Source organism: Bombina bombina, chromosome 3 (assembly GCF_027579735.1).
Source record: "Bombina bombina isolate aBomBom1 chromosome 3, aBomBom1.pri, whole genome shotgun sequence".
Taxonomy (NCBI): Eukaryota; Metazoa; Chordata; class Amphibia; order Anura; family Bombinatoridae; genus Bombina; species Bombina bombina.
The window spans coordinates 1,029,097,775-1,029,116,314 of NC_069501.1; the positions used below are offsets into that span (position 1 = coordinate 1,029,097,775).

General features: G+C 38.5%; 1 protein-coding gene across 1 annotated transcript in view; it reads right to left on the reverse strand.

Annotated features, from left to right (window-relative positions):
• Positions 1–18,540, reverse strand: part of BIN2 (bridging integrator 2) — a 151,478-nt gene that overhangs the window by 83,076 nt on the left and 49,862 nt on the right. Inside the window, exon 2 of the mRNA XM_053708227.1 lies at positions 5,152–5,232. Coding sequence (XP_053564202.1) covers positions 5,152–5,232 — 81 coding nt within the window. The remainder of the gene's footprint in view (positions 1–5,151; positions 5,233–18,540) is intronic.

Here is an 18,540-nt window from a genome sequence, read left to right on the forward strand (position 1 = left end):
GACACTATATTTACCTACATATCACCCTGACACTATATTTACCTACATGTCACCCTGACACTATATTTACCTACATGACACCCTGACACTATATTTACCTACATGTCACCCTGACACTATATTTACCTACATATCACCCTGACACTATATTTACCTACATGTCACCCTGGCACTATATTTACCTACATGTCACCCTGGCACTATATTTACCTACATGACACCCTGAAACTATATTTACCTACATGACACCCTGGCACTATATTTACCTTCATGTCACCCTGACACTATATTTACCTACATATCACCCTGACACTATATTTACCTACATGTCACCCTGACACTATATTTACCTACATGTAACCCTGACACTATATTTACCTACATATCACCCTGACACTATATTTACCTACATGTAACCCTGACACTATATTTACCTACATGTAACCCTGACACTATATTTACCTACATATCACCCTGACACTATATTTACCTACATATCACCCTGACACTATATTTACCTACATGTAACCCTGACACTATATTTACCTACATATCACCCTGACACTATATTTACCTACATATCACCCTGACACTATATTTACCTACATGTCACCCTGACACTATATTTACCTACATATCACCCTGACACTATATTTACCTACATATCACCCTGACACTATATTTACCTACATGTAACCCTGACACTATATTTACCTACATGTGACCCTGACACTATATTTACCTACATATCACCCTGACACTATATTTACCTACATATCACCCTGACACTATATTTACCTACATGTAACCCTGACACTATATTTACCTACATGTCACCCTGGCACTATATTTACCTACATATCACCCTGACACTATATTTACCTACATGTAACCCTGACACTATATTTACCTACATATCACCCTGACACTATATTTACCTACATATCACCCTGACACTATATTTACCTACATGTCACCCTGGCACTATATTTACCTACATGTCACCCTGACACTATATTTACCTACATGTAACCCTGACACTATATTTACCTACATGTCACCCTGACACTATATTTACCTACATGTAACCCTGACACTATATTTACCTACATGACACCCTGGCACTATATTTACCTACATGTCACCCTGGCACTATATTTACCTTCATGTCACCCTGGCACTATATTTACCTACATGTCACCCTGACACTATATTTACCTACATGTCACCCTGGCAATATATTTACCTACATGTATCCCTGACACTATATTTACCTACATGTCACCCTGGCACTATATTTACCTACATGTCACCCTGGCAATATATTTACCTACATGTCACCCTGGCACTATATTTACCTACATGTCACCCTGGCACTATATTTACCTACATGTCACCCTGACACTATATTTACCTACATGTCACCCTGGCACTATATTTACCTACATGTCACCCTGACACTATATTTACCTACATGTCACCCTGGCAATATATTTACCTACATGTCACCCTGGCACTATATTTACCTACATATCACCCTGACACTATATTTACCTACATGTCACCCTGGCAATATATTTACCTACATATCACCCTGACACTATATTTACCTACATGTCACCCTGGCAATATATTTACCTACATGTCACCCTGGCACTATATTTACCTACATATCACCCTGACACTATATTTACCTACATGTCACCCTGGCACTATATTTACCTACATGTCACCCTGGCACTATATTTACCTACATATCACCCTGACACTATATTTACCTACATGTCACCCTGGCACTATATTTACCTACATGTCACCCTGGCACTATATTTACCTACATGTCACCCTTGCACTATATTTACCTACATGTAACCCTGACACTATATTTACCTACATGTCACCCTGACACTATATTTACCTACATGTCACCCTGACACTATATTTACCTACATGTAACCCTGACACTATATTTACCTACATGTCACCCTGACACTATATTTACCTACATGTAACCCTGGCACTATATTTACCTACATGACACCCTGGCACTATATTTACCTACATGTAACCCTGACACTATATTTACCTACATGTAACCCTGACACTATATTTACATACATGTAACCCTGACACTATATTTACCTACATGTCACCCTGACACTATATTTACCTACATGTCACCCTGGCACTATATTTACCTACATGTCACCCTGACACTATATTTACCTACATGTCACCCTGACACTATATTTACCTACATGTCACCCTGGCACTATATTTACCTACATGTCACCCTGGCACTATATTTACCTACATGTCACCCTGACACTATATTTACCTACATGTCACCCTGACACTATATTTACCTACATATCACCCTGACACTATATTTACCTACATGTCACCCTGACACTATATTTACCTACATATCACCCTGGCACTATATTTACCTACATATCACCCTGACACTATATTTACCTACATGTCACCCTGACACTATATTTACCTACATGTCACCCTGACACTATATTTACCTACATGTAACCCTGACACTATATTTACCTACATGTAACCCTGACACTATATTTACCTACATGTCACCCTGGCACTATATTTACCTACATGTCACCCTGGCACTATATTTACCTACATGTCACCCTGACACTATATTTACCTACATATCACCCTGACACTATATTTACCTACATGTCACCCTGGCACTATATTTACCTACATGTCACCCTGACACTATATTTACCTACATATCACCCTGGCACTATATTTACCTACATATCACCCTGGCACTATATTTACCTACATGTCACCCTGACACTATATTTACCTACATGTAACCCTGACACTATATTTACCTACATGTCACCCTGGCACTATATTTACCTACATGTAACCCTGACACTATATTTACCTACATGTCACCCTGACACTATATTTACCTACATGTCACCCTGGCACTATATTTACCTACATATCACCCTGACACTATATTTACCTACATGTCACCCTGACACTATATTTACCTACATGTCACCCTGGCACTATATTTACCTACATATCACCCTGACACTATATTTACCTACATGTCACCCTGACACTATATTTACCTACATATCACCCTGACACTATATTTACCTACATATCACCCTGGCACTATATTTACCTACATACATACAACCACTAGTATTTTTTTTTCTGTATTGCTGGACTGCACCATAGCAAGTTTGTATCATACTTGAACTTCTTATCATGACCACTGGTGGATAATATATTCTACACCATCTTCTGGTTTAAGGATCTTTTGGGGTTTTGTTTCTCCAATTTCTTGTATGTGGGTAATACAGTTCTTATTCCGAGTGTAAAAACAAGTGGTGGTATTCTGATCATGTGACACATTACAAATGTATTATGCTGTGAATTTACAAGTTAATTTCAGCAAAGTAGGATATATCCATTAAAGGGACACTAAAGTCAAACTTAAATTTCATGATTCAGATAGAGCATACCATTTAAAAAACTTTCCAATTTACTTATTATCTTTTTATATGTACTTTATCAAATGAATCAGTTCCTACTAAGCATGTACAAGAGTGCACAGTTTATACATAAATGCTTTTGTGATTGGCTTATCACATGATAGCGGGGAAGGAAAAATGAAACTGACTTTTAAATTTGCCAGAAAAAAAAAATACTACTCGTTTGAAATTCAAAGTAAGTGCTATTACCTTGTTACTGTATTTTGCATTTGACAATTATGCCATGCTCGTTTAACTAGACAATTATTTATCTATGTATACTTGCCTTACCACACACCACTACTTCTTTAGGACATTTTCTCTATTTTTTAAGAGCACACATTTTCTTTAGATATTAATGAACTATGAAAAGTATTGGAACGCACTGTTAACACTTCCCCAGTAAAGGAGGGATAATGGTCTGGGGCTGTTTTTCAGGGTTTGGGCTAGGCCCATTAGTTTCAATAAAGGATCTTCTTAATGCTACAGAATACAAAGCAATGGGGCCGATTTATGAAAGTGTGAACGTTCACTTTTATCAATGCACATGCATTTCACTGGAAATGCTTGTGTAATGCCGCCCCCTGCACATTCACGGCCAATCATCCGCTAGCAGGGGGTGTCAATCAAACCGATTGTATGCGATCGGGCGGATTGCTGTCTACTGCCTCAGAGCAGTCGGACAAGTTAAGGAGCAGCGGTCTTAAGACAGCTGCTTCCTAACTCCTGTTTCTGACGAGCCTAAAGGCTCACGCGGAAACAGGTGTATACAGCCCCATTCGGGCCGTGATAAATCAACCCCATGGAGTGAGGTCCATGAAGACATGGTTTGACAAGCCTGGTGGGGAGGAACTCAAGTAGTCTGCACAGAGCCCTAGCCTCAACCACATTTAACACTTTTGGGATGAATTGGAAGGCCAATTGCGAGCCAGAATTTATCATCCAATGTCAGTGCCTGACCACTGATTTTTTTATTAAAGCACCCTTCGAAAATAATTATATACAGTATAAAAGCCACATAAAAGTGAGCATTTCTGCATTTATTTTTAGATACATAAAATATTGTTTCCCTAAAAACCTAAAGAAATGATAAACTGTGGTGTGGTTTGCACAGAAGGAGACATGCTTTTGTATGGTTTTTACCCAAATATACCAACTTTTACGTAATTTCTACAAGAGTACAATATGCATCCTAATGAGTGAATTACAGGTAATGATTTGTCATGGCTTGACCCGATGGACATTTATTGTAACAAAATATGTGTGTACTTGGGTCTGATCTTTTTGTAATCTTTCTTTGAGTATAAATCAACAATAGACACTTTTTAAGGAAGCTCAACTGTTAGACATTTTGAATGTCAACAGTTGGACACCAATGACATAAACAGTTGTAATATTCTGCGTTGCTATGGTAACAGTGGTCGATAAATGAGACAGGAAGTGTTCATGTAATAATTAAAAAGGATATGTATGAATACAACAGATTAGAAGATAAAACAACACAGACACAAAGTAATGTGTTAACAAAGTCCCACAGTCTCAGCTCTGCATATATAACCAGGAACTATATAAGACACAAATAAAGGAATGAGGTTTATTAACCCATTGATCAGTGAATTACCTGCTGCCTGTTAAAATTATAGGCGCACTGCTCAAACATTTCATCTTTAGTTTCTATTGTTCGTCCGAGCTTTTGGAGAACCTACAACAGATAAAGGAAGATTATACATTCTAATTACAATTGTGGAAAAAAAAGATAACATTATGAATAACTTATTCAATAGCAATTTGATTTATATTTTTTTCTTTACAATTCGCTTTAGAGCACTATGGACTGGAGTGAGTTTTTGTGCAATGATGTAGCTAAACAAGTGGTGTTCAGTGAGAATTATTAAAGGGACAGTCAACGCCAAAATTGTTATTATTTAAAAAGATAGATAATGCCTTTACTACCCATTATCCAGCTTTGTACAACCAACATTATTATATTAATATACTTTTATAACCTTTAAACCTCTAAATGTTTGCCTGTTTCTAAGCCACTAAAGACGGCCTCTTTTAACATGCATTTTAAATTAGCTTTTCACAACAGGGGAGTGCTAGTTTATGTGAGCTATATAGATAACAGCTCGTGCCCGTGGCTTGTGGCAGACACTGCACTAATTGGACAAAATGCAAGTCAATATATAATAAATAATAAGTCATGTGATCGGGGGCTGTCAGAAAATGCTTGGATACAAGGTAATCACAGAGGTAAAAAGTATATTAATATAAGCATGTTGGCTGTGCAAAACTGGGGAATGGGTAATAAAGGGATTATCTATATTTTTAAACAATACATTTTTTGAGTTTACATTTAAGTGTTATTAGTGAGAAAACATCTAAACAAGCTCATGTGATTTTTAACATTCTTTTCTTTTATTCTAATCTATTAGAAAAACTGCACTTTGAAATAATGAAACTTTAAATTACAGAGATCCAACCGTAGGTTTGTGATGGTTTTGGAGCTTTTCCTTTCCTATAAATGTCCCACTTTCCAAACGGAAACAAGGTACCACCCTGAAAGCAGATCATGGCTCCACCAACGGATTACTCATAGCTCCTACAAATCTTCCTCACTCTAGGCCCAATGATCTAAAGTATTGTTTTTTAAACCTGTCCTCAGATCTCCCTAACAGGCCACATTTTGAGGATATCTGAACTGGAGCACAGGTGAAATAATCAGCTGATTAGTAACCCTAATTTATCTGCGCTCATCCAAGGTAATTCAGAAAACCTGGCCTGTTGGGGAGGCTTGAAAACCATGATCCAAATGTTTCTGTGCTGGCGAGACTATTAAAGAATGCTCGCCAGGGGGGGCGGAGCGACAAGCTGAACCGGCAGGACGCATCTTGGAGGAGCTACTGATCTACAGACAACATATATGAGCCTCTTTTAGGTTCCTAAAGGATATTTATGATTCTTTGGTGATTATGACTTTAAAAGATCGATGTGGAGTATGAGCATATCTGAGTTGGATCTTTAGCCTATGCTGTTTAGCCAAACTAAGCGACACTGTCGGACAGGCCGCTGTGTTTTAAGCTACCGCACATTTCCCCCCCCCAGGTAACTGGGTTACGAGTAGTCCTACTTGACTACACATTCTGTTTAGAGATGGATACTGATACATGGGAAACAGAAGACACTATCTTTGAAATGTTCAACGAACACTATACTGGACTGCGTTACTTAATTGTGCAGTGTTTTGCAAGCTGCTCGTCCCCACGTGATTCTCAAGATGGTGACCGTGAACTAAAGGCTTTCAATGAAAGAAATGCGGAGTCTCTCATAGAATTGGTCTCAGAGGAGGCTGCCCCATTCTGCACTAACAATGTTGGCATGCGTGGTTTTGGGAGCGAAGATACAGAAGAACGCGGTGCTGCTCCTCAGTACAAGGGGGAGGCAGTTCAGATTCCCCAGCGGTGGGATGTGCCTAACATAGTGAATACCTGCAGAGATTTTGCGACGCTGCAGAGGCCCCCTGCAGCTTGATGTTGGCGACTCCGACTCACAGAGACCCGTTGGTGCGCGCATTCTAACTTTCCATAACAGCACAGAGGACCAGTCTCAGCTTTGCTGGCTCACATTGGAAGTGCCGGGTTCAGATTTGGGACGCCTACTTCTTTTTAAGGCATCTCCTGGAAGGGGATTATCGAAAGTCAAGATCCTCGGCCTCCTGCAGCCTCAACCTCACTCGCTCAGAAAGATGCCGGTAAGACTTTTCACTCCACATAGGTTAGAGAGCTGAACTTTTCCTTTTTTAAAGCGGCCCACAAAATCCTACAACTGCCCGCTAAGTTCTTTAAGTGTAATTGTCACCAAACACTATATTTCCATATGGTGCCGGGAGGAAGAGTAACATTCCGACTTGCCCTGTTCTAGATTATCTTCTGGAGCACTCTACATATTACCCAATGGCTCTGGGAAGCAACCGCCGCAAGCCTAGTAGATCAAGTTTAACAGGGCTTATCAACAACCTGACTCTTAGTAGCACCTCTATCTCTGTCGATGATGGCCAGAAATCCCGATATTAGAGGTCTTAATTTGTGACTGTAATGTACAATTGTTTGCTTGCATCTCCTAAGTTGTCAACCTGACTTACCTGTGACTACACAGAATAGAGCCGTTAACATATAATAACTGTTGCTAGAGATAGCGGGACTCTTGTTATACCAAGTGTCTGTATTGAATTTGTTTGCCTTGTCTAACTTACTGTCTACAATCAGGGCATTTAATTGTAATGACTTCTGATTAATATGTTGGAGGGCTATGGTGCAATTGCTGGGACATGTTAAGCTGCTCTGACACTAAAGTTTATTCATACTTCCTCACAGCAGGGTAGGTCTATACCAGGTACATATACTGAATGCTTAGACATTTATAGCTCCCTTAGTAGCTGATGGCGATGACAACATCCTAGCCCAGGACTCACTTTATATGCTCAAACTATGACTCCTCCTTTCTTGCCAGACGGATGCCTTGTCCTTGTAAAGCACATACCTGGGTCATTGGTTATTAAAAATCAACCCTGCACTCACACAATATGCTCCATTGTCCCCTATATTTTATTAGGTCAGCTAACTCCCACCCAGTCTGGCCAGATTAGTGGGACCAATGTTTTATCACTATAATACCAGTAGTGACCACTGCAGCTTTAACAGGCCCATATCTACTTCTCCTAATTTCTGTATTTTCATAATAACACTTTGAAGGGGCTGTGCATACACGTATACATGTTAGTATATCCCTGAGCTAAGACGGTCTGTATGTTACATCATTTGTTCTGTGAAGGAGTGGGACTGTCAGAAGAGCTCAATATTTAAGTCACGACCAACTTGCCTCATGTATAAGCTTCTTTAGGCCTGTCCTTCTAGATATGGAATGAGTGAAGGCCACTTTTCATATCGCCCATCACTGTGTCTAACTATAAATTTAATCTTTTGATAACCAATTAGTGACCACGTACCCCTCTATTATATTATATTATCTTAGCATAGTTCCCCTTAAACTGTACCCATTTAGATAGTTCACATTAATTAATCATTCCCCTATTTGAACTTTAATAGTTATGCAAATTTATGGATGTGAGGCTCATTCTAGATATTGGCTCCCAGGGCAATTCACAACCCTATCTGCTAGGGTATACACATTTGACATATATAGTCCCATTGAGATGACCAATTATGGTAAAAAAGTGTGGCTTCATATTCAACATTTATTCTGGGGCTATGCCTCCTTTACAGGTTATATATTGGGTTATACTCATGGCCTTATACTATTGTTGTACTCCCATTGACTTATATATCAGCAGGTGGTTTGGTATTTAATTGTGTCTTTATCCTTCTGTTCCCATTTTACTGTTGTTAATTATTTTACGTTGAAAGCCCAAAAGGGGCAATGTTACCACATTAATGGTCCATGAGTGACCACCTATAGCATCAGTTTTCCTCCTTTATATTTTATAAACTTATTGGGGGGCCAAGAGTGTCCCCTTTGTGGCATTGGAGGAATTCACATTTGTCAAAATATTACAGTATACATGTACTTTTTTTTTTATTTCCTTTGTCTATGCATGTATCCTGTATACTTATACCATTGTACTGTTATGTTTTTTGAATCCTCAATAAAGCTTTTGAAAAAAAAAAAAAAATTAAAAAAAAAAGAATGCTTGCCAGTACTTCTATTTCCCTGGTGGAATGATCTAAAGCCACTTTTTACCCTGAAAGCAGGGTGTCTCGCTAAGGGTTAAGGGATCTTCCAAAATGAATAATTTAACTATTCACTTAAAAATATGCAGGAAAAAAAATGTATTGCTAAGGTGAATCAAAAATCTTAACTAAATTCTTCACCAAAAATCATATTTTATCAAAAATGTACAATTTGTATGTAAATTACTCAGGAATAAATTGTATTAAATATGCAAAGTTTAAATCGTAATATAAGTACACTGGAGATGCAAAAATTACGTAGAAATGTATACTTATTATAGTTTTTTCCTCAAATGGGCTAAACATGGGCGTTTTCATGGGCCAGGGCTGTGTTTAACCTTTGTGCACTGCACAGCTGTGGCTTCAAAACCAGTCACAGACTCACATGTTTTTGGCACGTGTCATGGTGAGGTGGTGCTATTGCTGGGTCTCTGGGTGAGTGCGGCTGTGGAGTCTGTCATCTCGGTCTATCATTCTGTGACAGTGAGTGAGGATGCCGGTCAGGAGGGTAATCGAATCAGTGACTGTAAGTGACTCACATGACGATAGATCTTGTTTTCTGATCTATCGGGGGAAGGGCAGCAGCAGCCAGGGTACAGGGTAACTCCTGAAAGAGCAGGGAGGGTGGAGGCTCAGGCCGGTGCTCTGACCGGCGTCTGACTAACACTCTTGGGTCAGAAGTCACTCACTGTGGTCAGCTGCACTAATTGACACTTAGTGCAGAGATCATTTCATGGAGTAGGGTAAGGAATGCAAGCAAGAGCTGCTACTGCTGTTCTTTCTTAGGAGCTAATAATAAAATGTGACATAATTTACTGCAGTGCTTGGGAGCCCAACATTTTTTTGGCAGCCTCTGTGCTGCAACTTAGCTGGAAGGCTATGTTTACATCTTAACTGCTGAGATAGCTGCCAGGCTGTAGACTTACTCATCTTAATTCATACAGCCTGCTATAAAAAACTAAAAATCTTTTTATTTATCCCTAATTAATTTCTCATTATTCCATGTATATCTCTAAGATATATATATATATATATGTATATTTGTGTGTCTCTATTATTTATATATATATATATATATATATATATATAAAACAAAGTATCAGCACTACTAGTAAGATATATGAGAGTCTATACAAAAAATATACTGCCAGATTACGAGTTTTGCGGTAACAGGGGTGCGGTGCTAACTTGCACATTATTGTCAATGATTACTTTCTTACAGCGTTTTTATAAACCCGGCGTTAAAAGGCAAAAAGTGAGCGTAGAGCAAAATTGTGCTCCATACTTCACTCCAATACCAGCACTGCTTAAGTCAGCGTCGAGCTGTTGTAACATGGTCGTGCAGGATTTCCCCATAGACGTCAATGGGGAGAGCCGGCGGAAAAAAAGTCTAACACCTGCCAAAAAGCAGCGTAAAACTTGGATGAAGACTTCTCCCGGAAATGTGGATTACAAATATATACCAGTTGGGATGTTTTCCTCTTTTTTTTCACAATGGATTCGGATAAACTGACTTAAATTAAGACTGAACACAGAGTATCTGTTAACAAGGGCTGTTATCATTTTATGCAGAGTTTTGATGTGATGTTGCTATAAATCAAATACTTTTATTTTATTAATAATATACTACTTTGTTTCTCTTTTTTCACCTATGGCAATATTTTTTATTTATGAGTCATAGAGGCCTACTTATCAAGCCGTCAACTTACTTGCATTCAACGGCACCAATAAGCTCGCCTGACATCGCCTAACATCGCTGCCGCGGACCTGAATACACTCTCCAAAATTATTAAAAAGCTGTCAAAAAGCCGCGCACCAAGTATGGGGTGATGAGCACCGGACTGTTGTTAACGTCATCGATCTCGCTGCTCTTCGGCTTTTTCCCAGCTTTATTTATATACTGTTACGATCAGCCAATAGAATGCGAGCTCAATCCTATTGGCTGATTGGATCAGCCAATAGGATTGAAGTTCAATCCTATTGGTGGATTGCATCAGCCAATAGGATTTTTTTCTACCTTTATTCCGATTGGCTGATAGAATTCTATCAGCCAATCGGAATCTAAGGGACGCCATCTTGGATGACGTCACTTAAAGGAACCTTCATTTGTCGGGAGTCATTGGTAGAAGAGGATGCTCTGCGCTGGATGTCTTGAAGATGGACCTGCTCCTCGCCGGATGGATGAAGATAGAAGATGCCGTCTGGATGAAGAGTTCTCCCGGCTTGGATGAAGACTTTTCCCGGCTTCGTTGAGGACTTCTTGCCGCTTCGTTGAGGACTTCTCCCGGCTTCTTGGAGGATGGATGTCGGCTCTTCAGAACTGTAAGTGAATCTTTAGGGGTTAGTGTTAGGATTTTTTAAGGGTTTATTGGGTGGGTTTTATTTTTAGGTTAGGGTTTGGGTGCAATAGAGCTAAATGCCCTTTCAAGGGCAATGCCCATCCAAATGCCCTTTTCAGGGCAATGAGGAGCTTAGGTTTTTTTAGTTAGGGTTTTATTTGGGGGTTGGTTGTGTGGGTGGTTGGTTTTACTGTTGGGGGTTGTGTGTATTTTTTTTACAGGTAAAAGAGCTGATTTCTTCGGGGCTATGCCCCGCAAAAGGCCCTTTTAAGGGCTATTTGTAGTTTATTGTAGGTAAGGTTTTTTTTTTATTTTGATAGGGCTCTTATATTAGGTGTAATTAGTTTAAATATGTTGTAATTTGTTTTTTATTTTGTGTAATTTAGTTTTTTTTTGTGATTTAGCTAATTTAATGTAATTGTATTTAATTGTATTTAATTTAGTTAATTTATTTAATTGTAGTGTAAGGTTAGGTGTTAGTGTAACTTAGGTTAGGTTTTATTTTACAGGTCAATTTGTATTTATTTTAGCTAGGTAGTTAGTAAATAGTTAATAACTATTTAGTAACTATTCTACCTAGTTAAAATAAATACAAACTTGCCTGTAAAATAAAAATAAACCCTAAGATAGATACAATGTAACTATTAGTTATATTGTAGCTAGCTTAGGGTTTATTTTACAGGTAAGTATTTAGTTTTAAATAGGAATTATTTAGGTAATGATAGTCATTTTATTTAGAATTATTTCAATTATATTTCAATTTGGGGGTGTTAGGGGGCGGCAGATTAGGGGTTAATAAATGTAGGTAGTTTGCGGCGTCATTGGGGGTGGCAGATAAGGGGTTAATAACTTTATTTAGGTGGCAGCGGGGTCCAGGAGCGGCGGAATAGTGGTTAATAACTTTATGTAGGTGGCGGCGGCGGTGGCGGGGCGGCAGATTAGGGGTTAATAAGTATAATGTAGGTGGCGGTGGTGTAGGGGGGGCAGATTAGGGGTGTTTAGACTTGGGGTACATGTTAGGGTGTTAGGTGTAAACATAACTTTTATTCTCCCATAGTAATCAATGGGACATCGGGCAGCAGCGAACATAAGCTTTCAATACTTTCAGACTCCCATTGATTCCTATGGCATCCGCCGCCTCTAGGGCAGCGGATTGAAAACCAGGTACTCTGGGCCGGAATAGTGGTGAGCGTACCTGGTAGGTATTTGATAACTAGCAAAAGTAGTCAGATAGTGCCGAATTTGCATTCAGAACATCTGTAGTGACGTAAGCATTGATCTGTGTCGGACTGAGACCGGCAGATCGTATGTTACGTCACAAATTTCTAATTTTGATGGTCTGTAGACTTTGATAACTAACGGGAATCAGGCTTGCAACAATTACGCTGCGGAATTCCAGCGTATTTGCGGTTGATGGCTTGATAAGTAGGGGCCATAGTCTGTTGCTGGAATATAGGGGTTCTTTCTCTCTTTCTATAGCTATATATAAATTGTGTGTGTATATATTTATATTTGTGTGTCTCTATTATATATAATATATATATATATACTGTATATATATATGTGTATATATATATATATATATATATATATATATATATAACAAAGTAAAATACACGTCCAACTAGTAGAAGTATAAGCTTTTGATAAGGGGCGCACAGCAAAAGGGCAAATAGATTATAAACACACCAATCTTTAATTATAATGAAAGAGCTGATATGGTGTCTGTATATTTTATCTACAGGTGTAATTAGTAGTTGTATATTTATAACAATAAATATACACACTAGACCTAATACAGTCAATGAGTCTGCTAGTGGTATTATGGGTGTACACTGTATGAGCTGCTATGGGTCCTATTAACCAATGGGTCGGGGTGACCTTTTCCAAGAGATCCTAACAAGTAGAAAATTGAAACATTGTAAATCCAATTAAATGTAACTAGAAAGATGCTACAATGCATAAACAGCACATATACTAGAATGAATGCCAATCCCACAGTTGGCACAAATAAACCACTATAAGTATAGCCGTGGCTTAATGTTGACATGCAACATATTTGATACAAACAAAGAAGTTCTGGTAACCAATCAAAATGGCAACTGCACAAAGTCTCTGGTTTGCACGGAGGGTAAATGAAATGGGTCAGTTCATATAAGCTGAGATCCGATAATAACACTTAACTTCTATCTAAATCAATATCACATGCAGGAAACCATATGGAAATCTGTATTACAGATGATGCACTCAAAGCAAAATTTTTACACCTGGTGTGCTTCCAGCCCGTATTAACGTCTGAGGCTGTGTCTTTAGCCACCTATGAGTCTCACTCCGGTGTAAACGTCGGGTCAGAGTATGGGTCGGGTAGAGTAAGGAGACAAAGCGCAAAATAATAGTGCAACTCCATTTATTTAAATTAAAACTCACAATAAAATAAATGTAATGCACTTACAATGCAAAACCTTAATGTTATGAGTTAACAGTATTGCTTTAAAAGTATCGCCTTGAAATTGTCAAGACAGGCTGCAAAATCCCTGGAAGAATAACCACAGCGGCCAGATGCAGTTATAACAGCTGTTCGTGTGCTGACAGCAGAAGAGTTAGATTACGGTTGAACAAAAAGTGTACCGTCAGTACACCTTCACCTGACACGTTTTAAATGGGGTTAAGGATTGACCGCTTTCTTCATCAGAGGTATAAGTGTACTTATACCTCTGATGAAAAAGGCGGTAAATCCTGAGCGTCAGGTTGTTGAAGCTCAGGCGGCATATCAGGCATTAGGAAAAACAGAAGCTGGGGACTATGATATGCATAAATCTACTATACTTAACTGTATAGGGTTTTCTGATGAGTATTATAGAAATAAATTCAGAAGTAAAGTTTTTGTTGCAGGCACTCATCCTAGGGCCTTTGTGCAACAGCTACAGGATGTGGCCTATAAGTGGTTAAAACCTTCAGTTCGAACACTAACTGAAATTATGGATATGATAATCTTGGAACAATATATTACACAGCTCCTACATGGGCTTTTTCAATGGGTCTCAAGGCATAAATGTAGTTCCCTAGATTATGCTGTCCAAATTTCAGAAGAGTTCTTGCAAGCAGAGGATGCTAGAGGATATCAAAGTCCCCAGAAAGTGGGGAAAAAGGAAAAATGGGATGGTCCACTGAAACAGAGATTTACATTAGAGCCAACATTTCCTAGTAGAGACAAAGATTTTATTAAAGAGAAACCTTTCTCATCTGCACCCTCACCTAAAGGTGTTCAAGAGAGAAACCACTTAGAAATGAAACCAGGTTCTGTACATAGCAACCAGCTGAAGGAAAAACCCTTAGTCTGTTTCAAATGTGGTGCAACTGGTCATAATGCTAAGTACTGTCCTTTCTTGCAACTGGTCATAATGCTAAGTACTGTCCTTTCTTGGAATGTAATTATATTGGGGAGTGTTGTACTGCTAATTTGGGGGCATTTTGTAGCTTGGACAGTTTTCTAGTCACTGCATTAGTGAATGGTAAAGAGGTTAAGGCTCTTATTGATTCTGGGTGTAGGCAAACTTTGATACTTGAAGATCTTTTAGAAGGTGGGGAAATGAAAGAGCCAGTGTTTATAATGTGCATCCATGGAGACATAAAGCCATATCCATCAACTTCCGTTAATCTACAGATAGAGGGGCATGCTTCACAGATTGTTGTAGGAGTAGCCAAAACCCTTCTATATTCAGTAGTAGTTGGGAAAGACTGGGTACATTTTTTTTAAAGTTCTCCACTCTCATGTCAAGGATACGGAGGAGTAAAATAAAAAGAAATGTGCCCAGAATTAGTAGAACTGTTTCCTTTTAAAGACTCTGAGTTGTTTTGTACTAGAGTCTGGGTCCTAAAATCAAAACAACAAAGGAAACGTGATAAGAGAGAGTGGGCATAAGTGAATTGTGTAAAACACAAAAATAGCTATGGCCAAGAGGTAATAGCAGTAGAGGAAGTTAGACAAGAGAATGTGGAGCCAAAAAAATTTATTGGATGCACCCGTTCCAGAATTTTTGTCAAGTCTATTGGATGTTAGAAGGGCACAAATGAATGACCCAACATTAAGGGAAGCATATGAGAGATTAGCCATAGCCAATGGCCATGTTTTGGATATGAGTAAAAGTAAGAACTTTCCCCACTTTATATTACATGATGAATTGTTATTTAGGGTCTGTAAAAACTCTATAACTGAAGAGGTATGTAAACAAATATTAGTGCCTAACTGCTATAGGAATTAATACAGTTATTACAGCTCTTAACAACTCTATTCCTCTTGCAGGTCACTTAGGGCGTGAGAAAACACTAGCCAGGTTGCTGTCTAGATTTTATTGGCCTGGCATATATAAGGAGGTAGAAAATCTCTGTAAATCCTTCCCTGAATGTCAATTAGTAGCTCTGAAGGGTCAGAATAAAGTACCTTTGGTACCCTTACCACTGGTAGAAACTCCATTTGAGAGAATTGGGGTAGATATGGTTGGTCCACTAGAGAGAACACCATCAAGTAACCAACATATTTTAGTAATAGTAGATTACGCTACTAGATACCCTGAGGCAATCCCTTTATGGAATACTTCTGCTCCAACTGTTGCTTCTGAATTAATTAAACTATTTTCCAGGGTGGGCATCCCAAAGGAGATATTAACAGATCAAGGAACAAACTTTACTTCAAAGATAATTTAGGAGGTTTGTACTACTTTTGTTAAAAGTGAAGTCCCTTAGAACCTTAGTCTACCACCTTTAAACGGATGGGTTAGTCGAGAGAGTCAATGGAACCCTTAAACAGATGTTGGGGAAATTTGTAGACTGTGAAAAATAAGAATGGGACAAATGTTATCATATTTGTTATTTGCTATAAGGGAAGTCCCTCAGTCATCTACAGGGGTTTCCCCATTTGATTTGCTGTTTGGGAGGAGACCAAGAGGCATACTAGACCTTGTTAAAAAAAAGAGTGGGAAGCTCAGTCTAATCCTGATCAGAATGTCCTACAGTATACTATACAGTTGAGAGAGCAGTTACAAAGGATTGGACAATTTGCCTGTAGCAATTTGGAAAGAACCAAGCAGGCCCAGTCACTCAGTTATAATAGAAATGCAAGGGTACGAACATTTGAACCTGGGAACAGGTTATTGTTGTTGTTACTTAGCTCAGAAAGCAAGTTGCTTGCAAAATGGCAGGGTCCATATAAAGTGGTTAGAAGAGTTGGGGAGGTGGATTATGAAATTTTCCAGTCAGGACACAGAAAAGAAAAACAGATATACCATGTATTTTCCATATAACCAGGAAGGACACACTTAATAACTCACCATATAAGAACCAAAAGTAATGAGGTTGTGAGGCTAAAACTTGATACCAGAAAGAATGCGAAAGGTGGTACAAGAAGAAATAGAGAGCATGCTTAGGCTTGGCGTCATAGAGCCTTCACAGTGTGAATGGTGTAGCCCTATAGTTCTGGTGCCAAAACCAGATGGCTCTGTTAGGTTTTGCATTGATTTTAGAAAGCTAAATTCAGTATCAAAATGGGATGCTTACCCTATGCCTAGGGTCGATGAAATGTTAAACAGGCTTGGTAAAGTGAAGTATATCACAACTTTAGATTTGATTAAGGGCTACTGGCAAATACCGCTTACTAGTGCCTCTAAAGAAAAGACAGCCTTTTCTATGCCTATGGGTCTTTTCCAGTTTTGTACCTTACCCTTTGGTCTCCATGGTGCTCCTGCAACTTTCTAAAGTTAAATGGACCATATTCTTCAGCCTCATGGGAAGTATGCATCTGGTTACTTTGATGACATACGCCTAGATTATAAATTTTGCACTATAGAGGGTGCAAAACGAACGCGACAAAAGTTGCATTATTTCACCCCCCCCCTTAGCGCTGCCATTACAAGTTTCTGAAAAGCCTCCTTGTGCGTGCGATATGGTGGCGATAAGCTCCATACCGGACAAAATCCAAGGGCTGAGAATACGTGCTCGTGCACACTTTCCCCGTAGACATCAATGGGGAGAGAGTGTTAGAAAAAAAAATAACACCTGAAGCGTGGAATAAAAAGCTCCATAACGCATACCCCATTGATGTCTATGGGGAAAAAAAAGTTACGTTTAAACCTAACACCCTAACATAAACCCATAGTCTAAACACCCCTAATCTGCCGCACGACATTGCCAACATCAAAATAAAGTTATTTACCCCTAATCTGCCGCTCCCTACATCACCACCACTAATAAAAGTTATTAACCGGTATTCCGCCACTCCCCAAAATCCCCACCACTAAATAAAGTTATTAACCCCTAAACCTCTGGCCTCCCAGATCTTTGCCACTAAATAAACCTTTTAACCCCTAAACCATCAGCCCCCCACATCGCAAAAAACAAAATTAAACTATTAACCCCTAAACCTAACAACCCCCTAACTTTATATTAATATAACAATATCCCTATCTTAAAATAAATAAAAACTTACCTGTGAAATTAAAAAAAACTAAGTTTAAACTATAAATTAACCTAACATAACTATTATACTAAACTAATATACTAAAATTAAAATAACTACCAATTAAAAAAACTAAATTACACAATTAAAAAAACTTAACACTACTAAAAAATGTAAGTTTAAAATAACAAAAAATAAAAAATACTAAATTACGAAAAATAACAAACGAAATAATCAGAAATAAAAACAATTACACCTAATATAATAGCCCTAAAAAATAAAAAATCCCCCAAAATAAAAAAAAACCTAGCCTACAATAAACTACCAATAGCCCTTAAAATGGCCTTTTGTAGGGCATTGCCCTAAAGAAACCAGCTCTTTTACCTGTAAAAAAAATACAAAGACCCCCCAACAGTAAAACCCACCACCCAACCAACCACCCAAAATAAAAAAAACTAACTCTCACAAAAAGC